This window comes from Anastrepha obliqua, chromosome 1 (assembly GCF_027943255.1).
Source record: "Anastrepha obliqua isolate idAnaObli1 chromosome 1, idAnaObli1_1.0, whole genome shotgun sequence".
Taxonomy (NCBI): Eukaryota; Metazoa; Arthropoda; class Insecta; order Diptera; family Tephritidae; genus Anastrepha; species Anastrepha obliqua.
In genome coordinates this window covers 26,635,896-26,663,153 of record NC_072892.1, presented here as the reverse complement: position 1 = coordinate 26,663,153, position 27,258 = coordinate 26,635,896, and the positions used below count along the sequence as shown (strand labels likewise).

At 38.8% G+C, this 27,258-nt stretch overlaps 1 protein-coding gene across 1 annotated transcript in view; it reads right to left on the bottom strand.

The window, feature by feature from the left end:
* The window catches only part of LOC129235913 (uncharacterized), a 202,275-nt gene that overhangs the window by 97,702 nt on the left and 77,315 nt on the right, over nucleotides 1–27,258 (bottom strand). Inside the window, exon 2 of the mRNA XM_054869987.1 lies at nucleotides 18,706–18,896. Coding sequence (XP_054725962.1) covers nucleotides 18,706–18,896 — 191 coding nt within the window. The remainder of the gene's footprint in view (nucleotides 1–18,705; nucleotides 18,897–27,258) is intronic.

The following is a 27,258-nucleotide window of genomic DNA, read 5'->3' as shown; positions in this document are numbered from 1 at the left end:
AAATTTGGTATTTTCTTTTCTTTAAATGGGCATTTAAGTGCTTTTTTATATCCAAAAGTAGGTAATACTGCAGTTGCGAGAGAGAGAGAGATTTGACTGCTCGGCGAAGAAGAAGAGGAACAAACTTGGAACAAAATATAAATACTTAAAGCGAAGAAATGTCACACACAAATAATCACGAACACCAACACTTATCGCAATCGCCGATAATGTGACCAGATGAAAGTAAAGCTAAATAAAAGTGAGTGAATTATTGAACTAATTCTTATTTTATTATTATAAACATTTCATTTTAAATAAAAGCTAGGTTAGGTTAGGTTAAATGGCTGCCCTAGCTTAGGGCACACTTAGATAAATATTGAAAATTCGTCCGTTGTGATGCCATACAGAGGAGAGGAGAAAGAACAAGGGAAAGAAGAAGGAGCTTTGGGATTAGAGACGATGATGACCATGCATTTTACGATGGCGCCGACGGTGGCTGATTTGCATTCGTAATTAGCCGCAACAAGTTACTGATGAACTTCACCAAGTTTGTGATATTTAGACCCGCTATATCCGCAGGCGCAGCAAAAAATGAGAGCTCAGGTGTCTAAATCTTTGCCAGACGAGAGTAGGGCAGCTGAAAAGAAGGAGTTGAGATGATTTCACCTCGTCCTAAAGGCAGATTCTGCAGAACGGACTTGAGGCAATCCCAAGTCTCACCGCATTAACACCAAACGGACAATGCCCGGTAAGGATACCCACCAAATTCGAGAGCTGGGACTTTTTTAACCCTCGAGCGTCCCCGATCTACCCGTGGCCAGAAGGATGTCGCGACCTTGCACGTTTGCGCACTAGCCCAGCGCTCGCTAAGTTGACTTGAGGCCCATCTTTCTAGGAGCAGACCACAGGTTCTTAAGGGAACCCCAATCCTCTCATTTCCCGACGAAACCGTCTTCCAAAGTCTAGCCAGCTCATCAACCCAGCAGTTTTCCTCTATGCCGCTGTGACCAAGAACCCAAATGAGCCTGATGAATGATAGAAGCAGCTTGAAAATTGTCAGAAAGATAAAACTAAAACTCCGAGGCTAGAGAATAAAAAACAAATGCTAAATCAAGTTACAAAAATTGTAATCTGGTCGCGCTGATCACCAATTGCACTAGGGTGCCCTCACGAAAATCAGCTGATATTGTCGAATTCGCTGAGAGCAAACTAACGGTTCCACGATGGGCGCCATCTCACTATTCTCTTAATCGTGACTTTTTCGTGCACAAAAGCTCCATGCATGCATTTTCTTAAAAAAAAAAAAATTGGCAAAATAGAACAAATCAAAACTGATTGGAGATTAATTTAAAATGAAAAATAAGAAAACTCAAAATCCATTTTAGAGCTGTGCTGTACTTGACTTTTTTGTTCAGCATTGCCAGTAGAATACTTCAGTCGCCGAAGCAAGGTAGCGAAAAAATTTAACCCGCCCTAATGTGCTCACCTACTCGTACACATGTATACATGCATATAAACAAACGTACACTCGCATGTAGTTGTATATGCATTTATTGAGATGTGTGCAACATTAATGGGTTAGGATACCTCTGCGAAAATGGACTGCCAGTGACAGTGGCTGTTTAACATTAGACGACAGAAAGGACGAAGTTTGTATGTATATATAAAATATATGTACCTGTAAGCAAGCATGTCCATGGTGTACTACATATGTATGTACATATATATTTATTATTGCTGCACTGAAACTTACCGAGGGCAATGACTTTCGCCTCGCTGCTTCGCTAACTCAGTGAATTAATGTTTAAATTGTTTAGTGAATCTAAACAACAACAAACTAAGAATGATACGAGTATCAATAACAAAATAGGGAAATTTAGAGCTATGGGGAATATTCTATTATTCGGGACGAAGAAGCAAATTAAATGCTTTCCATTGTTAAAAGAATTGATTAAACGAAATAATTGAGAAATTAAGCAAATTTTGTCGATAAAATTTCCTCAATATTCTTAAACTTGGCAGGCTTTTATTTATATTACTGGGTATGGGAATAAGTTTCCGCCCTCGCAAAAGAGGTGTCGCTGCTAATACTATTTTTGTGTTCGCTCTAGCAATATACTGGTGATTCGAAGGCGTATATGTGAGGTCTCGATGACATTCGTTTGAAGCGTAAAGAGCCTTTTTGATCTGACATAAGAAATGTCTACGTTCGTCCCGAAAAAACAGCATTTGCGAGAAGTCATGCTTCATTATTACCTTTTAAAGAAAACTGCAGGTGAAACGTTTCGTACATTGAGCAATATTTACGGTAATCCCGCTTCATCAAATACAACTTGTAGGAGTGGTTTCGGCGCTTCCAAAGTGACAATTTCAACGTGAGTGATAAAGATCGCGAAGGGGCACCGAAAAAATTCGAAGATACTCAGCTATAACAATTATTGGATGAAGACGCATGTCGAACCCTTGATGATATGTCTAAAGAGTAGGATAATAGGAATGGTCTAAAAAGCAGGTAACTGGGTGCCACATCAATTGAAGGAAATGGATATCGAGAGACGTTTGGTGGCATGTGAGATGCTTTTTGAGCGATGCTTCGTATTGCACTGGCGATGAAAAATGGATTTATTATGATAACCCTAAGCGTCGGAAATATTGGAGCCTGCCGGGTGGACCTGGTTCATCGACAGCGTTAGAAAATATTCATACTTCAAAGGTTATGTTGTGGATCTGGTGAGATCAGAAGGGTGTCATCTATTATGAACTTCTTAAACCATCTGAAACCATCACTGGCGATCGTTGCCGACTGCAGCTAATGCGTTTGAATCGAGCTCTCGAAAAAAAAGCGGCCGGAATGGGACGGTAGACATAACAAACTGATTTTTCTGCATGAGAACGCCAGGCCACACGTCAAAAGAGCTCGAATTTTTCATCAGAGAAATCAGTACGCTGCCTGAAAGATGGAGTAAATTTGTAACTTCCAATGGCACATACTTCACCTAATATCAGGTATTAGTTAATTGTTTAAATAATTCGTAACTTTGGCTTAAAAAGGAGGGAAACTTATCCCATACCCAATATATAAATATATATGTGCACAAACATGTATACGGTGATCCATCCTTGCGCAGTATGAAATGAATCGCTTCACACTTGAACAACTCTGGAAAATATTGGAAATTTATTTCCACAGTCAATTTTCTGTAGCCCAAACGAATATCGAGCAAGCCATTCGTGAGTTAGAGCTAGAAATCGTCAGCAAGGTCTCCGAAAACTTAGTTTTTAGGATGCACTGCTGCGAAGCCAGTTGAGGCAGCCACATGAAAGAAATCATGTTCCATAAATAATGTAAGTATTTGCTCTTTCGAATATACCGAAAATATATCGAAGCAATTTTTTTGTAGGTAGGTAGGTGTAGTAGTTGCCAATTGAGGCATCTAGGCTTGCTGTAGGTTCATTGTGATGCCACCAGCGCTGTTCACTCAGGGCTCACTCTACACTGTTCTCATTGAACCAACCTGTTGTTTTAATGTGTTTACCAATTGTTTTTTTTTTTCATTTTAAATTTGCTACTACTGCTAAATTATTCAAAAAGCTTTGTCCTAAAGTATTAAACCTTCTTCTACGCAGAGCTATGCACCCGCATAGAAAGTGCTCTACAGTCTCTTCTTCTTCAATTTCTTCAATGTCGTTATAGCTTCTGCGTTACAGCTTCTATCTGCCCAGTGACAGGGTGCGCCCAGTCCGCTGGAATGCCTGCCCATAAGGCAATTCCCTGCTAGAACCCTAAAAAGATTTCTCACGCCCTTCCTAATAAGTTTCAACAGTCGGTCTGTGCGACCCATTTTCCTTTCTGGCCACGTCATCCTACTTATTGCACAAGTTAGGCAGTGAGTCCATAGCACGTTGGCAGATTTGATGGTGTGACTATGAACTTTGTTGTGAAAAACAAATGGAGAGGCAGATCTATATATGTTTCTGCAGCGACAGAAAAGTTGCGCTCTTGGCCTTAGACGGCCCCCAACCACTTCAAGGGTAGTCGAGTCCTGTAAATCCAGGCTGAACTATGTCGGCAGACATAATAGCCTGATGCTAACTTGGGTTCCGGGACACGTGGGTATCGCGGGTAACGAGTTCTCTGACTATTTACCCAGAATGTGCTCTGAGGCTAACTTACTTGGCCCAGAGCCCGTTCTGCCACTGCCTTCTGCAGCCATCAAAGCCACGGTTAGCAAACGGGTTACTCTAACCCATAAGCGACCTTGGCAGGCTGAGAGAGGCTGCAGATGAACAAAACTGATGTTAACTGTTATGTCCGATCGACCGTCGCAGTTCCTCCTGTCACTTAGCAGAGGGGATTGTAGCCGGCTGGTTGGACTGATGACGGGCCACTTTGTAAGGGCACTTGGAAAAGGTGGTGTGTGGACAGTGTACTCTGTCCAGCTTGTGAAGAGGAAGATGAGACGGCGGACCACTCCCTGTGCGTCTGCTCCGCCTTTGCTCGTATCAGGCTTGATGAGGTCTTTGGCACTGATGTGTTGAGAAGCGACCACCTTGGCTCCTTGGCACCACAAAATCTACTGAGATTTCTGGAGGTCGAGTAGATTTAAAGAAAATTAAAAAGGGAACTCGAGAGCAGTACAATTGAGTCTGAGTGCTGTACGTGCTAGTCTGTCCCGACAAAAAAAATAATCTATTAGCTGACAAGTTGCTGGAGGGTTAGGTATGTTCGCTTTATTCGGTTGGGTCGGTAATGTCGTACCTAATCTCGCTGGTTCATCTGTTTTGCTGTTACCTTCTATGTCTCTGTGACCCGATACCCAGCGCAGGTTTTTGTTCATATTTATAATTTTTTTAAATAATCACTATATGAACCACTCTGTTTATAAAATTTGCTTCGCCTAGCTCGAAGTTTTCCTACGTTTGCAGCACCCAACAGCTTTTAATCTACTCTGAACAGCGGGCAGAATGGCAATGACAAAAACACACTTGGAAGTTTTTTATTGCCACCAAAGGGAAGGGACTGCCGCTATCGGAAAATATTTGATATTTCATGTTTCTAATAGGCTGCGTATTCGGGGCCTACTAAGTGATAGTCACACTCACACTCACTCGGAGATTTTTGTTAATTAGAAAAAAGAAACAAATAACTGAATGCCTCTGTTTAAATTAGGGGAAGAGTCCAATAGTAAAAGTGGACATCACCGGGTCATCGCGCATCTACACATGAGCAGTCGAAGCTTTTCTCTCTCATCCAGCAACTCAGGCTCGTATTAAGAAATTGTTCACACAAAACCATGAAATTACTTGAAAATAGTTAATGAAATTACAAAAAAAAAGAGGTTCCGAAAAAAAAATCAAAAATGTTTTCTTTTTAAAATGACTTGAAAAAAGTTGATGAAATTACATACAAAAACTAGTGTTTCGAAAAAAATCAAAAATGTTGTATTTTTCCTCAATTATAATTACATTATTATTAAGAGCTCGCACTAAGTGGATGATGAGTTGCTGGGAAGTAGCAGATATACGCAAGTTATTTTTGATTTTTTATTTTTGATTTTTTTTTTGTTTTACAAAGCTACATAATAATAAATTATTAAACAAAAAACGCGCAGCGCCAGCAGCAGAGGCTTTCGGCATAGCATTAGTATGTCATTTGTAATGTCCATTTCAACAAAGAAGTGTCATTAGTGTTTTAGAAAATTATTAGTGAAAGGTAAATTCATGTGCGGAAATGTCTTTGTTACTGTTGAAAGTAAAGCCATACATACATACATAAGTTGGTGGCAATGAGTTTATAAAATTTGCCTTTTTTAGAATATTACAGGCCTCTTCGATTCGCCCAGCGCTACCAAAGCAAGAGCGAACAGATGAAGCAACTGGTACAAAGATAAATATGCTGGTAGCGCTGGAAAGCCGCCAAAAATACATTTTTTTTTGGCCATAGGGTTCACATATGGATTCTTATTAGGCGATCTCAAAGTATTTGTATTAGTGGAGTGTCTGGAGCGTTAAAAACATTAAAACCTAGGATGTCTTAGGGACTAGATAAAATTAAATTATCTTTGCGAAAATGTGTTGTCAATAACATAAATAATAATCTCTACCTATTTAAAAGTTGTGCAAATAACGTTGTAGAATTTATTTTTCTTGTAACAGAAGTGGAAGCAACTGAAAAAATAAATAGATTATGTATAATTAAATGTTTAAAAAAAATATTATGTAAACTATTCGTTTATTTAAATAATTAGCATACAAAAAAAATAAAAAATTGTTTTCTGTTATTATAGCATAAAAGTAAAATCGAATTAATTATTAAAAACAAAAAAATTATGACTATTTAAAAGAAAAAAAATTAATTAACAAAAAAATTTGTCAATTGAAGAATTTACATTTTTGCAAATATCATCTTCAATTTCACTGATGTTAATCATAGGCGTTACGTTTAGACAGCTGTCGTCGTTGCACTGTAGGCATGCTACACTGCAGTATAATCCACTTTTTCGGCATCCGCATGCAGCTCCACATCCTTTTTTGCTTTCGATTCGTAAATATTGGATGATAGGTATTATTGGAATAGTTCCATCCCCAATTTTCGATGATTAAATCATTCCCTAACCACATCTGGATTTGTAGGTAAACCCGTTTTAAGTGTTCAAATGCTGCATCAGATGTGGGTGGTAACGAAGATAAAAGAACACTTGTGTCTTTGGCAGTTGCTTTGATGAAAGAATTGAACCTGAATGTATTCAAATCTGTCATTTTTGCCGAAGCACCATACTGTCCCAAAATACAGGTAATACCAGCTTGAAATATATTATTTGCATCTTCATGTATATTTTTAAATACTGCTGCTGAGTCATGTAGATCATTCCCCTTCTCAAAATTTTTGATAAACTTAATTTTTCCTTTATTGTAAAACGCAGAAGTAGTATCACAGCCCGTGAAAGCATGTAAAAATAGAACATGTTCTTTACACGCTGGTAGAGATTTTTCTAAACTTTTCGATGAAAATATTTGTTGGTTTACTTTGCCTCGGGATGGTTTTAAAAAATATATTTCACGATCAGTAGGCGCCAATGCCGCTAACACAACCAAGACGTCAATGTCTTCAGAAATTACAACAATATTTTGAGATTCTAAACTAATTGCTCTATCAACAATTAATTTATCTGTATCGTTTTCCGCTTGGCATGTAAAGAATTTGTTATCAGCTAATTTTATTCTTAACATTTCGATTAGGCGAGATTTACTTTTTTTATTCGTTAGAAATTTATCTTGAGCGATTTTAACGGTATATTTTCATCAAATTCAATATCTGTACTTATATTTTTTAGTGCGCGACGATTCCTTTCAGCAGATTTAATACCGTCCTTCTTATATCCATCAAATACCACGTATGCGTTATTATAATTATTCCTCAAATATCTTACGTAATGTTCGCATATCATTTTGAATGTTTCATTTAATTGCCATTTGCAACGATATAACAACATGGCTCCATCAATAACATAATGAACATTTTCTAAGCTTTTCAAATTAATCTGAATTTCTGGGAATAATTCGTAGAAAATTGATTTTTTTGCCTTTCGCAGTTGGCCATCTTCAAACAGAGCAAGTGGATATGGTGCCAGTTCATAATTCATATAAGCTATATAAAAACCACTCGGTAAAAAAACAATTGTTCGTGAAACTTGCGTCAGAAATATGCGAGGTTTTCAAGTTGCTCCGATAACTAAACACTTTTGCAAAATTTTGGAAGTTTTAAATAAAATCCCAAAATTTTCACTATTACGTATTCACAACATTCACTCAACACGTGTCACTTATAACTGATTTAGCCAGAACAAATTCATAGTACGCCGCAGCTGTCGTTCCCCTCTTCAAGTTTGACTACCTGCTCAAGGTCTCTTCGACCCTTGAAATAAAATGGAACGTTGGGAAGATGTTTGTCTTTATCTATTTAAGTAAAATTTAACGTAGAGCTAAAAAAAAATTATTTCCAACTAAATATTATGCTCCAATATATTAATTTTTCATATTTTTTTGTTTAAACAATGAAAAAATTAATTGCACAATATAATATTGGTAGAAGTTACAATTTAGAGCATACAAAAGAAAATCTTGTTGGTTACATGGCAATTCATTCAGTACCTATGAGATCCGAGGTCAAAACCCCCGGGCGCTCCACTATATGTATTTCTTCGAAATGGAGACGGTCTGCATGTCCTTGCAGAGATGCTCAGTTGTTGCTTTCATAAAGTTCATCACCGATTTTTATTGTAGTTGTTGAGTGTTTATGTAGTTGGGTCCCCCATTGAAGTCGCTATCCCAGTTCGTACGTATAGTCGCCTCTATGACCCCATGGTTAGCATTGCAATATGCAGGGAGGCCGACGCGAGGGTTGACACAATACTTTATGGGTGCACGTGTTCAGAGCTGGGTCAGCGTTAACAGGGAGCAAGCTGATCCTTAATTGAACCACCAACTGAATTTCGACGAACTGAGAACGTATTGCACTTCAAGGTAATATCTGAACCGCGGTTTCTGTGGGGTAGCATTCCCCATACTAATGGGACAGTCACTATAGCTACCAACTCACATCATCAATTCAAAAAGTTTCCAGAGACGTATTGTCGGCATCGTACTGAACTCAGATTCCGGCAGGTCGTCAACTGCCTGTTTCGGGTACTTAAGTGCAGAGTGGTTCAGCCGCTTCTAACCTGGAAAACAGACGCTGACCGATAAGCCGCACGATTAAAGATAAACGCTTTCGGATTCGATGGTTTGCTTGGTGACAGAATACTATCACCACCTCCAAACAGGTGTTTTGCTCGATTCAGTCTGCGAGTGGTATTTTATTTCCCACTTAGCCTGCATATCTGCCGAGCATTCTCCGATTCGCCACCTGCGAACGCGTCCGATGGGAAACAAGCTATATAAAATAATTGAATTTGTTTGGAAGCACTTAATGAGTATTAGTAAGACTACATTCATACAGGTACAGTACTAAAAACTAACAATTGGGAGCTATTAGAACACGGCGAGCAAAACCGAACGAGAATCTCAATGTTGAAGCAACAAAAGTCTCCCTGTGTGAACGTGGTCTAAGGAGACTCTCATGAAATGGAGGTATAACCACACACGTCAGTGGCGAATCCTGCTCGATAAATTTGTTTTTGCTTTCAAATGAACATTTTTTCTCAAGTCCACATAGCCCAGTTCTGAGTCACGAGATAGTGATGAGAGAAGTGGCAAATCGAGACGCCAAATATAATAGCTGCAGAAACATAGCAGATGTGTTAAGGGGGGACCCTCATTTAGACGGTCGAAAAATGCATCATTTTTGGGAATTTTTTTCTCAGGTAAAATAACTTCAAACGTTTTGTAATTCATAAAGTACTTTAATAAATGTCTTGGCTGTCTACAAAAATGTTCGGAGAAGAAAAAAAACATTTTAAGTATGGAAATATACACCTCGTCCATGGCACCTCATTCTATCTGTGTACATTCTAGCGCTCTGAATTTTTTTCTGAAATAAAAAAACCAAATTTTTTTTAAAACTTTAGGATAATACCTTCGATGTGACATTTTGATTTAAAAAAAAATGTCGAAATTGATATTTTTTACCCAGTTTTATGTTAAAAGTGATTTTTCATGCATAAAAATTGACTTTAAAATTACAAAAAAATATGAAACTCTTTTTTTTTTAAAAAACACTTAATGTCACATTGAAAACAATTTAATTATCTTTAAAATGAGCTATTGTAAAGCCTGATTGGTTCAATACAGCGTTCTCAATTGTGTACACAAAATCGAAAAATGATGTTTCGAGAAAAACGCGTTTAAAGTTTTGGATACAGGCGATCAGGCCACCCGTCGCGTCCTGTTAAAAATTTTGTCACTCCTTCAAAAATACAGATATCGACTTGAAATTTTGAAGGTATATTCTTAAATAGTTGTAGAATAGATTAAAATTATTTCCAAAAAATCGATTTTTTTGACCCGATAAATGAGGGTCCCCCCTTAAGCAAAGGGCTCTAATATGTAATTTTTCGAACGTTTTAGTTTCATCATTGATCATTAGATATTCATCAAATGACAGCTGTAGTTGCACAAGGAATCATTTTAGGTCCACCACTATATGTTTTGTTCACCGCAGACATACCACCTCCTAATCAAACCAATTCATCAATTGCTACGTTCGCAAACGCGCGCGTCGTTTCTTTCTTGGGCTAACCGGCGTCAGTTGCATACACCAAGTGAAGCCAAGCTCTTCTCCACCTGATATTTCCAACGTAGAGGAGGATTGCCTCTTCCTATGCTACCACCAGCTGGTACCATCACGAATACTTTTAGATCCGGAGCGTTTGTATTCATTCGGTCGACATGACCCAGCCAACGAAGCCGTTGGATCTTTATTCGCTGCACTATGTCTATGTCATCGTAACGCTCATACAGCTCATCGTTCCATTGCCTGCGATACTCGACGCCACCAATGTGCAAAGGTCCAAAACTCTTACGCAAAATCTTTCCCTCAAACACTCGAATATTATCATCGTCCAAACTTCTGCGCCATACGTTACGACGGGCATGATTAGAGCCTTTTAGAGTGTTGAATTTATTCATGAAGAGAGGACTTTGCTACTCAATTGTGTACTTAGTCCCAAGTATCACTTGTTGACAAGAGAGATTCTTCGTTGGATTTCAAGGCTGCCATTATTATCGGTGTTAATGCTGGTTCCTAAATAAATGAAGACTCGTACAACCTCGAAATCATAACTGTCAACAGTGTCGTGGATGCCGATACGCAAGTTCGCCTACTGTTGGTTTGATGGTAGGAGTTACTTCGTTTTATCCTCGTTCACCGCCAGACCCATTCGCTTTGCTTTTTTATCCAGGAAAAGGCAGAACTAACCGCGTGGTTGCTAGGGCCGATAATGTCAATATCATCGGCGTTCGCCAACAACTGTACACTCTAATAGAAAATTGTGGCTGAGCGATTAAGTTCTCCGGCTCCAATATCAGGTTAAAGAAGTCACATCACGTCGTTTGGTATCAAACGTCTCGGTCCTTCCCAATTCTGATGACGATGCTGCTATTGAGCATTTCGTATTGCCGTATTAATTTTGCGGGGATACCAAATTCGGGCATCACGGCGTATAGGCAACTCGTTTCGAATGCAGCTTTAAAATCGACAAAAAGATGTTGTGTGTTGATTCTCTTTTCATGGGTTTTCTCCAAGACTTTGCGTATTGTGAATACTCGTATCTGGTCGATTGTGGATTTTCCAGGTTCAATCAGTTGGTTGATGGTGGGCTTCAGCCTTTCAACAGACAAATGTATAAAATAAAGGGAGGGAAAAAATTTATTTTGGGCCACAGCTTATCACAGCTATTTTTGTTATTATTCCATACTCCTTTAGGAGCTTAAGAATTCAACAAAATTTTTCAAAACATTTCTATTTCTAGATATACATCTCAGTTCTTTAAACGATTTTCCAGTTTCATTGTGGATAGTTCTTCGCCAAGTCATCAATGGTCTGCCACTTCTTTTCGTTGCTTGCGGGTTCCAAGTCAAGGCAGCATGCAACATTTCCTCATAAGGCTTTCGCAGAGTATGCCCAGGGCCGTGGAGAGCATATCCGGGCCCCGGGGGAAAATTGCAAATGCGGCCGCTTTCCAATTATGTCTAATTCATATAATTCGGAATTACTCTCGAGTCCGGGCCCCTCTGAGAACTCCGGGCCCGGGATAAAAAGTCCCCGATCCCACCCCCTCTCGTCGGGCCTGAGTATGCCCTATCCATCCATGTTTTCTTTTCTTTATTTCACTGTTGATTCTGCTGGAAAGAAATAGCTAAAATTCAGGATGAAGCTTCGAAGAACCAAAATCTATAATTTATATTCATTACGCTCGTAACACAAAGGTAATATGTATTAATATTTTATGAAAAACAGATACTCGAAAGAATATATTGAAAAAGGGCACTTTGCCTAATTGTATAAGCAATTATTTTTAATGTCTTGAGAAACACCAAAATAAGACATAAAAAATTAATTAATTGAAAACAACGTGTTTTTTACTTTTATGGCTCCTCAAGTTTTATTGCAACTCTACATCCTTCCTCAGATATGCGATTCTATGCCCTCACACGCACCTTCAATCAACTGTCAACTAACAGTAATTCAATTAATTGCATTGTTATTAAGATTAATGACATTAGAGCAAATAAATAATCAAATAAGAGGAGCAATGACAAACTAAAAGAGTTAAACCAAACGACCACAAATGGCCAATGGACAGCTTTAGCCAGTCAAATCAGCTTTAGTGGTATTCATTTCAGCATTTTGCTCAACTCTTTCAGAGTAAACACACATACACACCTACACATCGACGCACAGGCACACAGGCACACAGGCAGAGCAAGAAAGAAATCCTTATTGACAACTTAATGGCTCAATAGTTCAACGTGGATGGTGGGGTGGGGGCGTTTGAAGATTACAATGATGTGAGTAGCAGCAGCAGATAGTTGGCTTGGCATGAGTGAGGTGAAGAGTGGTGTGTGCGCAGGCGAGTGAATTGAATGGCACCTAAGTAAATGAAGTGCTGGCAACCTGAGTGTATAATGTCGCCGCTTTAATAAATTACTCGATCACGTGTCGAATGGCGACTTTGCCAATTCAAATAACGGGGAAAAAAATGTCGTACCAAAAATATTGATTACTCGAACAGCGTTCGTGCAGTTATGCGCTACCACCATTTGCCATTCAGATCTGCCACAGTTGTCGGGTAAATATTTTGACAATTAGCGGTCAATCGTGCAAGGGCGTTCATCGTTTGCGAAGCATATAAAACAATAACGGCTTGCTAAATAGAATGTTACAAAAACAACAAATGTGTTTCAGTAGCAGCAACAGCAGCGCGTTTGTCCTCTTTGTAATTGTCGCCGCACATCCTGTCGCGCTACTTCGCTTGCGTTCATTGCGTTCGCTGTCTTTGGCAAATCTATGGCACGTGGCGCATGCGTGCCCCTTAATTTTCAAAGTCAATAAAAATTACAGGCAAAACTTTGGAAAGAAATGAATGTTCCTCAAACATTTGACATCCTTCAAGTCTTCGCCTCTTCACCTCCACGCATTTTGGTCTTAACCGCTTAATGTTTCCTTAATTTACTTCAAGTTTTGTTTACTTACAACCGGAATCTTTTGTACAATATTTTCTATCCCCGTGGATCTTTTGGAATTTGCACCAACGCTGGCTACGTTTCTAACCCTAACCTGTATTGTGTATGTGGGCAAAGTTTTCGTTTTTTTTTTTCTGACATTTCTGCATTTTTCAGTTTGACCGGTAGGTAGACCGACAACAACATAAATATTTACTATTTTGATACGATTTTAATGTACTCGCCACGCGTCCGTGCGTCCTGTTTTTCTTTTTCTTGTTCGCTCTGACCGCCTTGCTATCTGTTGTTTGTTTGCTTCGAGGCGCGTGTCGCTCGGGCGTTCAGTGTTCCTACGGCTTGTGTATGCTCGAATATGTCCCTTTCTTCACTTTCCCTTCCGCTAGCTACCCTTTTCCTTGCCTCACTCATTGTTTGTTTGTTTGCTTTGTGTTTTGGTCATTTGTTCATTGTCGCAGTTCACCCTGGGAAAGAGTTAATGGTCCAGAACGTGTAAGTGAATGACCTCTGTGACCATCTGGCCCGCGGTAAAAGTGTTTGGCTAAAGTTGGGCTAATCTGCAGGTTTTTGTCGTTATATTTGTTTTGAATTTGTTGCATTAAATTAAGGAAAGTGCTTTGGAAAAACTTTGTCAAGATATAGCACACCCTTGTATACTTGCATATGTCTGTTTGTGGCAGTATTACAAACTTACAAACTTTTTATTACAAAAAAAAAGAACCTGTTAAACAGAAAGCAGCTACAATAGATTTTTTGGGCAGGCCCCTAATAAGAAGGCCACATAGGCTCTGCTACCCCTTCATCTGTACAGTTCTTGAAGCAAATATGAGCGAACACAACGCTAATACGGCCGGTGATGCCGTATCGCTTTAATATTGAAGGGCTACAACGAATTTTTATTCGACTCGCTCTGCAACCTCTTCTTTTCTCCGATCCACAACCTTCCTACAGTGCTTGGTGTGCCTAATAAATCTGGTGTGCCTTGTCAATAGATGTGGCCTTCAGTCTTTTATATTTGTTTTCCATGCTATTTGTGGTTCTGCTGATTTTCCCGAAGTTCTTCAACAGATTGGCTTCGATGTTCCTCACAAGACTTTATGATTTTACAATCCATTTAACGTCAAAACAGTCAAATAAAACTACTACAATTTTTCGCCTCCTACTGAGTTAAATAGTATTTACAGCCTACTCGACCACGATTTTGCTAAGCAAAGAAAATTCGAGAATTGCGTCCTACTATTCGCTCTTTGTTCTAGGATGCAAGAACTATTTTTAAGTAAATATATGTATCTGGTCTGTACGGTTTTATAATCATAGGTTTCGTAATCCCTTCTGCAGCCATCAAAGCCACGGTTAGCAAATGAGTTACTTTAACCTACAAGCGACCTTGGCAGGCTGAGAGAGGCTGCAGATGAAAACAACTGATGTTAACTGTCATCTCCGATCGACTATCACAGTTCCTCCTGTCACTTAGCAGAGGGGACTGTATTCGGCTGGTTGGACTGATGGCGGGCCACTTTCTATGGGCAAAGCACATGGAAAATGGTGGGCATCTCAGACAGTGCACTCTGCGCAGCATGTGGAGAGAAAGATGAGACGGCGGACCACTTTCTGTGCGTCTGCCCAGCCTTCGCTCGAATCAGGTTTGAGGTCTTTGACACTGATGTATTAAGAAGCGACCACCTTTGCTCCTTGACACCACACGATCTACTCAGATTTCTTCGGAGGTCGAGTAGATTTAAAGAAAATTAAAAAGGGAACGCGAGTGCAGTACAATGGACTTAATTGTATATGAATGCTATGCTTGCTAGTCTGTTCCACAAAAAAAAGTTGATGAAAATAGGCGTCTTCGATTCGCCACTTCTCTACTCCCTATCTCTGGGCGCTGCTCACTTGATGAAAAATTTGCTTATGAAAGCTAGACGAGTATGGTTGTACCTTATGAAACTCACAATTTTCAATGCTGCCAACTCCATTTCAAGAGAGTTTCATTAGTTCGCGTTCATACAGATAGACTTTTGTTGATTTAACTTTCCGAATTCTCTTTTAATGTTGCCCTTCCTGCTCACATACCTGGCATTTGTTAACCTTTTGTTACAGTCAACAACAACTTAGAAAAGTCTCGTTGTTGTCTCGAAGTGTGTTGACAGAGCACGAGCATCACAAGTAACGAGTTGAAGCAACAAATTTTTCCCTGTATTAACACGGTCTTACTATTACTAATTGTAATTTTTACCACTTGCTAGCGTTGGGTAATCGAAGAGGTCTATTATAAACCTCAGTAAGTGTCATGCTTTTAATGGGTGCAGGTTAAAGTAAGTGAGAGTGGTACTACTTTGAATTGAATGTGGAAGCCTCCACACCTCTTAGCGATAAAGATCACTCAAATGAGTCAAAGAGAACTTTCTTGGTGCTTCCATGCTGATTAATATTCTCCACAAAGCAAAGGGTGATAACAATGACAACCAATAAATATGATAAAGCGAGCAAATACCAGACAGTCATTTGGTTTGCAAAGACATTTGCTAAAGGCTATTAGTGAATTAAACGACGTGGGTGTTTATTTTGACTCGAAGCTCAACTTCACCACTCACATAAAGTATATATCTTCTGAATCGTTCGGAATTTTAGCTTTTATTCGTGAAATAGTTCTTCGTTTTCTGATTCCTAACTCTCAAACCCTAATTCTCCCTAACTCGTCCTCAGTTTGGTCCAGGTTACAATAGGTTAGGTTAGATTGAAGCGGTTATCCACTATAACCCGCCCTTCACTATATATCTCCCTAAAACCAGTGTGTACTTTTCAAAAATTGTACAAGATCCTGGATTTTGTCAGAACTAAGACCTTCCAATTCATTATGTAAACACAAAAGGTCCAGGTTAGAATGTGCGGTAAGCAGTTTTCATGCAAACTACATGTATTAATAGTTTAGTGTCTGTTCACAGAGCTTTTGAGCGCTATGCTTTGCTTTGAAATTCATTGATCCCTATCCCTCCTCTTGCTGTCATTGCTTATTAATAAATCTCATGTCCTCTGAGTCAAGGCGTGTTCTGTTGTCGATGTGTTCTGTGTTATCTTTGATATTTGTGCGGGCTCAACAGATTGTTCACATCCGCTCAAGAAAATTTATTTTAGTGTTCCCTCACACATTTTCCGTTGTAATTAATTGTTTTTTGTGAATGCAGCTAAAACTCTTTACGGGATGAATGCTACTTTTAGGAGGACGCTAGCTCAACTTAATGCTTATTCTTATTCCTTAGACTTTGATTTTTCTTACTCTAAATCTACTTTTGAGGAATTACTTATAAGACTCTTGTCATAAGTCTGGTGTGAGAAGCGATGTGGAATAACTCTACACTGAATATATAATATCATTGAAAGATCTACCCCGCTACTCAAACAGGGCACCCCTTAGCACGTGGAATGATAATATAGTTATTGCTGGCTACCTCCTCTCAAATATACTGAGAAGGCAGAACTACAGGGGGTTCCTAGAGCACCCTAGCCCATCCTCGCTCGAGATGATGAGCCGAGTTGTAAGTTACGCAGCGAGAATGCAGCAGGGCATTGCAAACACCTGCCCTGTCTGCACGAAGGGACATGGCAGCATTATTAGGCAGCTAACATCGTATTTCTCTGAACTTCGTACAGATCCCTCTACCCGCAAATTGAAGTTTGAGGGTCGTGCCAGGCCAATCTTTCCAAGTAGGCGGGATTCGAACGAGAGGAAGATCTGTACCAAAGCTGGTACCTCTGGCTTCACTGATGACTTCAAGATGGAATCGGGAGTTAGAGCAGTTGTTTTCTCTAAGTCAGCCAATTTATCTGTTTAATTAAAATTGCCGAGTACTGCTAATGTTTTTCAAGCAGAAGTCTTTGCGATCCTACAGTCAAGTAAAATGCTTAGCGAACGTCAGAGCGAGGGAGATATTAACATTTTTATGATAGTCAAGCCGCTATCAAGGCTCTGATGGCAAGATGGTGTAGATCCTAACTAGTCAACTCCTGCAAGGAGGAGGTCAAATATCTTTGTTGTGCAGGTGCAATTTCGTCGATCTGGGTTCATGGAAATGAAATTGCATACGAGCTTGGCAGTAAGGAGTCGACTGAATTGGTCTTAGAGATCTCATACCCGGTCATGGGCTCCTTTGACTGTTGTTAAAGGTGAATCTCATAACTTATTTCTCAGGAAAGCGTAGAATAGATGGAGCTTCAATTCTTCTTGTGCTATTTTGAAAAACCGTTGGCCCCAGTACAATATACGGAGGACTCAGAAAGTTCTGGGGACTCCACGCCATTCAATTTCCCAACTAGTCATTGCACGATCGACACACCCGCAGAAAAGTTAGGTTTACCATTTGATCCCCGTTGCAGACATTGTGGCAATCTTTCAGAGAATGAGACTGTTAAGCAGTGCCTCTGTTAATGTCCGGGCTTGGAAGGTGGACGAATAAGGTCACTGGTTCTCCGTTACATCAACAGCTCTGGTTGGCTGTAGATATCTGCCCGTTGGTGCTCTCATAATGGTATCAAAACGGGGCTTTAGTGCTACTTGGGGAGTGCCAGACTGGTACTTCAGCAAATTCGACTACCCACCTACGATCCTGGTATCGAAAGCTGTCTAGCCTGCACACGTTAATGTCGCACACTGAAGTTGCTGTGGCTATTCATCGTTAAGTGGGGCAAGAGTTGCAGTTCAATGAATTACATAAAGTTCAGGTAGTTCAGGGCATTGCTATCAGGTTGAATCTAAATGTTAAACCGCTTCATATATTCTACTGACGTTGGGCAAACATGGTTTGCAGACCACTGGTGGATTTCCTAGAATGAATATCTCAACAGAATTAAGGCAAGAGACTCAACTTCATGTGAAAGTGCTTTGAAAATGAAATCTAAAGGTCGTCAAGGTCATCTTCTAAATTATAGAAAAGTAGGCGACACAAAAAGTAATCATTGACCCGATATGCCTGTCTCGCTTGGAGGGGGCGGATATTTACAGATTTGCCAAAGAATCTGGAAAATTCTCCCAGAACCTTTGTCTCTGTCTCTAATCTTACCTATCTCTTTCTCTAATACTTTTCTCCTTTTCTTCTTGACTTTTCAGAGTTCTAAATATAATAGGCTTTTTAGCCTGAGTGTTTTAGGAGCCACCAAATCTCTTGGTGCTCATTGGCTCGACCCTTTCAAATTTAAATTTCAATCGAGACAAGAAGTTGACAAGAAAGCGATTAACTTTGCTTCGAGCTCCTTTTGGTTTTAAATAACAAGAAAATTGCAGACTTGTTGGAAGTAGGCAAAAATTGAGTATATGCTAAAAGCGGCTGGCTCCGAAAAATAAAGAAAAATACTGAAGAGAAGAAATTATCTGCAATCTGAGTAAAATAACTCAGCGTCATTCCGCAGTAGCAGACTACATTGGTAAACGATTCATTTTGAAACTAGAAACTTCATCTCCAAACTAGGAACTCAGATGAATTGCCTTTGAACCGCATGCCTTATAAAGTCTGTGCAAGTAAAAACATTTCAATAATATAAGAAACATACCTTGAAAGTAACTTTTTGTTCTTAAATAACTAACAGACAGCCTTAAAATGCTCAGTCGATCCAATTTGCTGAGAATATTTTGTTCGAATGGCAGCAACGACGCCAACAAATCCAATTCGGCGTTGAGGCGTTCGCGATGACGTTTCGATGGATTACTTTTGGTGACGCCGTCCTTGGGCGGCGGCTTTAAACTGGAAATAAAAAATAAAAAAATTTAAATTATTGGATGTGGGATTTAATAGGAAATATTTAAATTCTCAACTATTAAATTTCGATCCTAAGTCTGCAATTATACAATAATATTAAAATTCCACAAAAAAATAATAATAATCAAATTAAGGACACGTGGAGAAAATTTCAAAGAGGCATATGAATATTATGCGGCTAATTATCAGTGGGAAGTGTATGAGTATATTTTGTAGAAAATTGGGGAGGACCTGCACGTACATACATTAATGAAAATTTCAAGGATTATTTTAAAACTTTCGAAAACGAGTATAATTTGAAAAGGAGTGAGCATATTGATTACCGTAATAATAAAAGTAAATATGTTTGCAAGCACTGCACTATTATTTTAAATTTCCGCTGCGCATCAAACACCCAAATATACATACATACATGCCTACATATGTTTATCAATGAAAGCAAAAATATGGGTAAACATTTTACGGGTAGGCCCACATGTGTTTGATTCCATTTTCCTTGCGTCATTGCCCTCGATTACCCACCGAAAGAAAAATAAAAGAAAATTGGCCAGCGCGCAGATGACGCGTGCAATATGGTCAAGAAGATCAACAGCAGGACGACGCACCCCAATGGGGGTGAATGTAAGGAAGAGTAGCGTACATAATTAATAATTACATTTATTACCGTCATCGATTACCCGCAAGAAAAAAGTCAGTCAGCTTGGCGACCAGCCACATAGATTTAGGAGCTACGTGTTTGGTTGGCTGGTTGCTTCGATTGTTCCTTACCACCAGCACGAAAAGGGATAAGAGGATTTTAATTTCTGTAAATCGCACGCTTTGTCTGAGCAACCCCGAGCGCAGCATAGACAAGGCAGGAAACCAACACTGCTAAATTCCCACAAACCAGTAAAACACTCACAAACACATTCACAGGGCATACAACTGGCAGTGAAGAGCGGCGGTTTCAGCACAGCCAGGGGTTAAAATCGATTAGCCATGCCCACTTGATCCCATAATTACAAATGTTAGGGGAAGCGTGCGGCATGGGGAAGAGAAAAGAAAGCGGCAAGCGAGAAAAGTAGAAAATCATATAAAGAAGGTGAATACTGGTGTAAATACAAAATAGTTAGATAAAACAGCAAGAAAAAGGGCGAATGGATAAGAATGTGAGGATATGTTGAAGCGTATGGCAACACTAAGTGGGCGGCAAGAGCAAAAAGTATGAGCTTGTGTGAATTCAATAGGAGAGTAGACACTGAATAAAAAAACCAGTGCAAACGAGAATGAGGAGCTAAGGAGGGCAAGTCATGAATTGTGGAAAACTAGTAAGCAAATAGGAGAGCAACACTAATTGGGATGAAGAACAAATTACAACTATTATGTATCTCGAAGTATCTATGTATGTATTCGTGTACAGACACAGGCAAAGCGGCCAAGAAGCAATTTGTGAGGAGTAAATTAGTAGCTACGGCTGCTCTTCTATTTTTTTGTGTGCGCTTGGAAATAAGGAGTCCTGTAGCTTTACAACAAATAAAAGTTCTTCTAAGCAGCTTTTACGTAGCAGAAATACCTTCATTGCTAAAAACAAAACATCTAGTGGATGCGTTGTATACGCAATAGATATCGAAACTCTGCTTTGTGATTCGAAAATCAGTGCTACTCGAAAGACAGATGCGATTAGAAGGTAAAGTAGGGCACAAACGTTATATTATCGAATTCGTAACGCCTGCAATTGTAAGAAAAATGCACTAAGAGGACAAATACCGGTAAACGGCCATATTTTTCCTGATTTTCATTAAAATTATATAAAATGAAGAAGTCAATATATTTTTTTCAAAATTGGCATACAGTTTATTTATACATTAAAATAATATAAATTTTTCTTTTATTTTAATCACTTAAAATGGCGGATCTACACTCAATTCTTCCAGGAAGTTCGGGCGGGGCTTCTCAACCGGCGAGCATTGTAGCATTGGCGTCAGTGACCTGAATACAAAAAACCTAACATTTTTTTGTTTATTAATGTCATAATTTCTATATGAATGAAACAAAAATGGAATTAAAAAAAAATTGCTTCGAATTGTAAATTCACATAGAAAGTAATATCTTAAAAAAGATGAGTGCAAAATTTCAGGGAGATCGTCAATAACTCTTCGAGTTATCGTGTACACCAATTCGAAAATATAGTTTTGAGAAAAACGCGTCTAAAGTTTGAATACATGAAAACTCCTCTCCCAGCGCTGGAACGCAAAGAATAGAGTCGTCACGGTTGACGATCTATAATATAAGAAATACTTAAATTTACGTTCTAAAATTTTTTTGACATATCCTAAAGGATTATATTAACATTTTTGAAAAAAAAAAAACTTTTTCGAAATTTTATAGGTATCCTTAATGCTAGACGCGATAACGCCAAACTCCAGGTAATCTGCTACTTTAAAATTTCCTGCCTCAGAACAAAGTTACAAGCACTTCACATACTTGAAAAATATTTCATGGCAGGCCCTCGGCTTATTTATTCCTATCTCACGGTTTTTTCGATTTTGTTTATATTTTTCATTTTTTCGTTCGTTTTTTAGGCACTCAATTAACTGCACTATTAAATTCTGGCCCATGCTCATTTTTTCCACTCATGTGCACACTTCAAGCATCAACACAAAATGAGATAGTTGTTTTTGCTTTTCAACATGAGCGCGAAAATCAAAATTTTTTGTTGTGTAGGTACAACTAAGAATTCACTTTTTCAAGTTTCTGTAGTGGTGGTTTAAGTTTTCTCTAGTGATAACGCGCCTAAAGAAAAACAAAGCCGCGTGAGCCATCGGACTGCCGGCTTGGTCAAATGAAAGCAAGCCCGCCCATTGAAATTTAAGTGTACTCTGCTCAATCTATAAGAAGGATGATCCTGCAATCTGTGCCAATCTTGGTTACCGTTAGTCTTCTAAATAGCGCCTATAAGGTTCTAGCGAGCGTATTGTGTGAAAGGCTGAAGCCCACCGTCAACCAACTGATTGGACCTTATCAAAAAGTGGACCTGGAAAGTCTACCATCAACCAAATATCTATTCACAATACGCCAAGTCTTCCAAAAGGCCCATGAAACGAAAATCGACACTCTTCATCTTTTCATCAGCACTTCAAAGCTGCACTCGACAGTACGAAAAAGAGTTACCTATACGTCGCGATGTCTGATTTTGGTATACCCGCGAAACTAATACGGCTACGCAAAATGACGTTGCTCAATACCAGTAGCGGCGTCAGCATTAGGAAAGACCTAGTGATTCGCTGTCGATGTTGGAAAAAATCGTGCGAGCCGCAGAACTTAATCGCTCAGGCACGATTTTCTATAAGAGCGTACAATTGTTGGCATTTGCCGATGATGTTAACATAGCCTTGAAATTCAAAGCAGAATCTCTCTTGCCAACAAGTGCTACTTTGGACTAAGTAGGCAATTGAGTAGTAAAGTTTAAGTAAAGCCTCTATAAGGTCCTCGTCCTAACGTATGGTGCAGAAGCTTGGACGATGATAACATTCGATAAGGCGTCCCTTGGAGTGTTTAAGAAAAAGATTCTGCGGAAGATTTTTGGACCTTTGCACGAAATGACCAGATGTTCCGAAAAAACAGGCGACCATTTGCTTTGAGGTGCTTATTGCGGGAACAACGTTTGTTAGGTTAAGCTCGTCGTGTAATACCCATAGTCTCGATTGCTTTTTGCCTTCACAAAATTCATCCTGGAAGGATCGCGGCCACGTTGGAACTCATTGTACCCATTTTTCACAGTGGCTAAGTGTGGTGCTTAAACTCCAGAAGTCGAGGCAAATTGATCAATTTGCACTCGTGTCTCGATAACCCACGTCGAAAATCGTAATAAATCATCGTACGAAAATTTTTACGAAATTATTTGACCTTTTTGGGGAGATACATTTTTGAACGCACTGAAAAATTTACAAGTAAGACTTGTAAGTGAATATATTATACACCAACTTTTTTGTTGCACGTTAGATACACTCCCAAAAAATTCGTTTAAAAAGAGAGTTAGGGCATTAAAAAATTCTTTTTCATTCACTTAAGAATTTATTTCGTGCTTACACATTTTAATTCATTAAATATAGAAGGGGGTTAAATTTCAAGGGCCGATGTTGAATGGAAACCACAACTAAACGTCAAGCTTTTTCCTGCATTTCATTTGACATTTTTCAATTATACACAATCGAGCAACGCGTTAAAGTTATGCATGCTTATTATGAAAACGGGGGTTCAAATCAAAATGCTTATCAAAGAAAATCATCTTCAGTGATGAGGCACATTTTCACCTTAGTAGATTCGTCAATAAGCAGAATTGCCGCATTTGAGCGAATGATAATCCAAGAGTGATTGCCGAAAAACCAATGCACCCACAAAGAGTGACTATTTGGTGCGGTTTATGGGCCGGCGGCATCATTGGGCCGTATTTTTTCCAAAATGAGGCCGGTCAGACAGTTACTGTGTGTTCGCTATCGTGAGATGATAACGAACTTTTTATGACCCGAATTGGAAGATATGGATGTGGACGATATATGGTTTCAACAGGACGGTGCCACTTGTAAGACAGCTAACGAAACAATGGCACTTTTGCGTGAAAAATTTGATGGATGAATAATCTCACGTCGCGGCGATGTCAATTGGCCGCCAAGATCATGTGATTTGACACTGTTGGACTTCTTTATTGATTATTTGAAAAAAAAAGGTGTACATCGATAAGCCAGCAACAATTCAAGAGCTAAAGGACGAGATAATTCGGCACATTAACGGCATAGAACCTCAATTATGCCTCAGCGTCATCGAAAATTTTGACAATAATTTTGTTCTATACGTAATTGAATCATATCAGTATTATGATAATAAAGAGAAATGACAATAATTTCCTAAAAAAAGTGTACTTCGTTCAAAACCAACACCGGCCCTTGAAACTTAGCCTTATAAGAAACGGCGAGAGCAAAATCTACCGGGTCGAAAAATCGCACTCTATTTGCTCTATGAAATGCAAGAAAAATTCAGAAAATATTGAAATTTGTGTTGAAACAAAACAATTCGTCTAAAAAGAGAATTTGGTGTATCTAAGTGTTTGCTAAAAATATCAAACTTTTCGATAAAAATATCGAATTAAAGCTCATCACACGTAGTATCCCCAAAGCGCAAAATATAAGACCACTAGTACCCTTAACAGAAATGTGGAACTATTTTCCGCAACACTGATCCACCTACCCATTAAAAAGTTTACGCTGTTAACTTAAATACGTGACGCATTTGCCGCAGCGGTGCTCTCGCTTTCCTGTTAAATTCTACAAGTATTTGGGTATATTTCGAATGTGCAAAATAATTGTGGCGAATGCAAAGCACTTTAGTTTTTTAGTTAGTAGTTTTGATTTTTATTATTATAATTATTTTTTTTTTTTTTGGTTGACCAGTTACTTCTTTTAGTGCACGTGTGAAAAATGCTTACTGCTCTCATACAGCTCTCGCTTGGCTGACTCATAACCCATTAAAAGAGTGAAGTAAACCATAGCAAACTGTTTTTTCCCAAAATATTTCGATGGAATTGACTTAAAATAATATACTTTTCAAATTAAGAAATGATCATTTAACTATCACTCAGACGAAAGTGACCCACAAAACATCAATAATTTGAAAACGGTTTCCAAATTACGCTTACATTTAACCCATTTTGGGGTATGAGTTTAATGGCATACGAAAGGTACGCATCGGAATGCACCGCACAGAATTTCACCTAAACTTGAACTAATATTGAACTAATACATATACCATACACCTATGTACAAACATGGATACAAACATGCAGGTATTGTGCTTAACTTAATACAAAAATATTATTCAAGAAAGTAGCCAATCAAAGCAATTTATTTAATTAAATGAAAAAACGTGATCGCATGAAAAATAATACCATTGAATTAACTAAAATTTGCAGATCAGTAAAAATTTGTTGATTTGTATGGAAGAATATTCCTCGAATGATTAAGCCTGATAGCTAAGGAAAGGAATTGATAGCTAAAAACTTAAATTGATGCTTAGCGTCAACTAAAGTGAGGTAAAAGACAATAATTGGCAAATGAATGGGCGAAATGGAAGAATTAGATAATTTGAGCGACGACGAAGTTATAGAGGTTAGGGAATATTCTCATTCTCGCGGATGCATATGTAAAGGGTAATTAGATTGGAGGTACTTTTTCCAATCGAGTTTTTTTTGATGTAGTTAAAGGGTGATCAGATTGGAGGTACTTTTTCCAATAGAGTTTTTTTTGTAGTTCACGCGTGATTACTGCCAAACTAAATACATAGTTTTTTTCAGTGTTCATTGGTATTTCGTAATAGAAAGGCTTACGCCCAGCAACGTTTACGAATCGTATTACGAAAATCGACGCTCTGTGAAAAATTGTTCATAGCGACTCAGGTCAACTTATGGCAACCAGCGATGACACCCATTTTTGGCTTAATATTCAAATAAATAAGCAGCATTGCCTTATTTGGGCTGAAGAGCAGCCCGAAGCTATTCACTCACATCCATTGAAAACAATCGTTTGGTGCAGCCTATGGGCTAGATGATTCATGGGCCCATACTTCTTTAGATACGAGGCTGGCGCCAATGTAACAGTGATTTGCGAACGCTAACACGCCGTGATAACCGACTTTTTAGTGCTATAAATAGAAGCCCGAGATCTTCACAACATATGGCTCCAATTGGACTACGGACGACGGTACTTGCCATACATCCGCTACTTGCCGTGAAACAATGGATTTACTGCGTCGTCGTTTCGCTGAGTAATTCATCTCTCGTCTCGGACCACCGGATTGGTCATCAAGATCGTGTGATATCACACTTTTGGACTCTTATTTGTGGGGATATGTAAAGTGTAAGTGCTTTGTGGATAAACCAGCTTCAAGTGAGGTATTGGAGGCCCGTGAGTCATTCACGAGATACCGACCGAAGTGCTCCAGCAAGTCACTCGAAATTAATATTTACGGTTGGCAGAATTACGGCGCAGTTGTGGCCAACATTTTAAAGGCGTTATATACAATATATATAATTGGCGCGTACACCCTTTTTGGGTGTTTGGCCGAGCTCCTCCTCGTATTTGTGGCGTGAGTCTTGATGTTGTTCCACAAATGGAGGGATCTACAGTTTCAAGCCGACTCCGAACGGCAGATATTTTTACGAGGAGCTTTTTCATGACAGAAATACACTCGGAGGTTTGCCATTACCTGCCGAGGGGCGACCACTATTAGAAAAATGTTTTTCTTAATTTTTGGTGTTTCACCGAGATTCGAACCAATGTTCTCTCTGTTAATTCCGAATGGTAATCACGCACCAACCCATTCGGTTACGGCGGCCGCCCTTGGAAAGGGATTATCTTTAGAAAATAAATGTCTTTCTACACAAAAATTATAAAGATTGCCCAATCAATTTGAATTTTCGTTGTTTGATTTCAATTTAAAATCCGGTTCCTCTAAATTGATCATCCTTTACTTGCATACGTATGTATACAAAGAAAGAAGCGAAAATTATAGCCGACCTAAAGTGGAGTTGGAGGTAATTGTATGGTATCAGCTGTTGAAGAACCGATGTGGAAACCGTTAGCTAATTGACTGAGTCTGCGTGTATTTGGCTGACGAGTCAACGTGAAAGGTGTAGAAGGCATAATAATGTTTTAAAATTTCATACATACAAATACAAACCGTGTTTTGCTTTTTAAAGTAATCTCGCGTTGCATTCCTTAAATAAGACAACTGGCTTTTCCACGTCCGCTTCGCCATTAGCGTTGATTGTTTTCCCTCTAATTTAATTTATCTATTATTAATATGACATTTAATAAACTGATTCTTCGAAGAACTATTTTGCTACTCATTTGATATTATTTACTTTTCATTAATTCCTTTTTGAACTCTGCAGAGGGCCACTCCTAATATCACAGTTTACCACTAATAACTCGTACAACATTTCGAGCCACACACTCACCCTCTCTGCCGCTTCTTTCTCCCTATCACTCTGCCTACGACTCGCTCGTACGGCGTTGTGCACCGTTACTGCAGTCTGCGGCATAAATAATTTACTACTAAATTAAGGTTTGCTTCACAAAAACAAAAACCAAAAGCCAAAAGGAAAAAAAACACAGAAATACGAAAAATTGGGGGCATTGCGGCTCATTTTTATTTCGGGGGTTGTATAAAATGTATAATTTTCTTATTATCTATAAAACCTCGACGTGTACAACAAAAGCAAAAACATAATGAACAAAAGCAAATAAGGAACAATAAAAGCCCTGAACTACAATAAATGTGAGCCAAAAACAGAAAAAAACGTTGAAAACTTAAA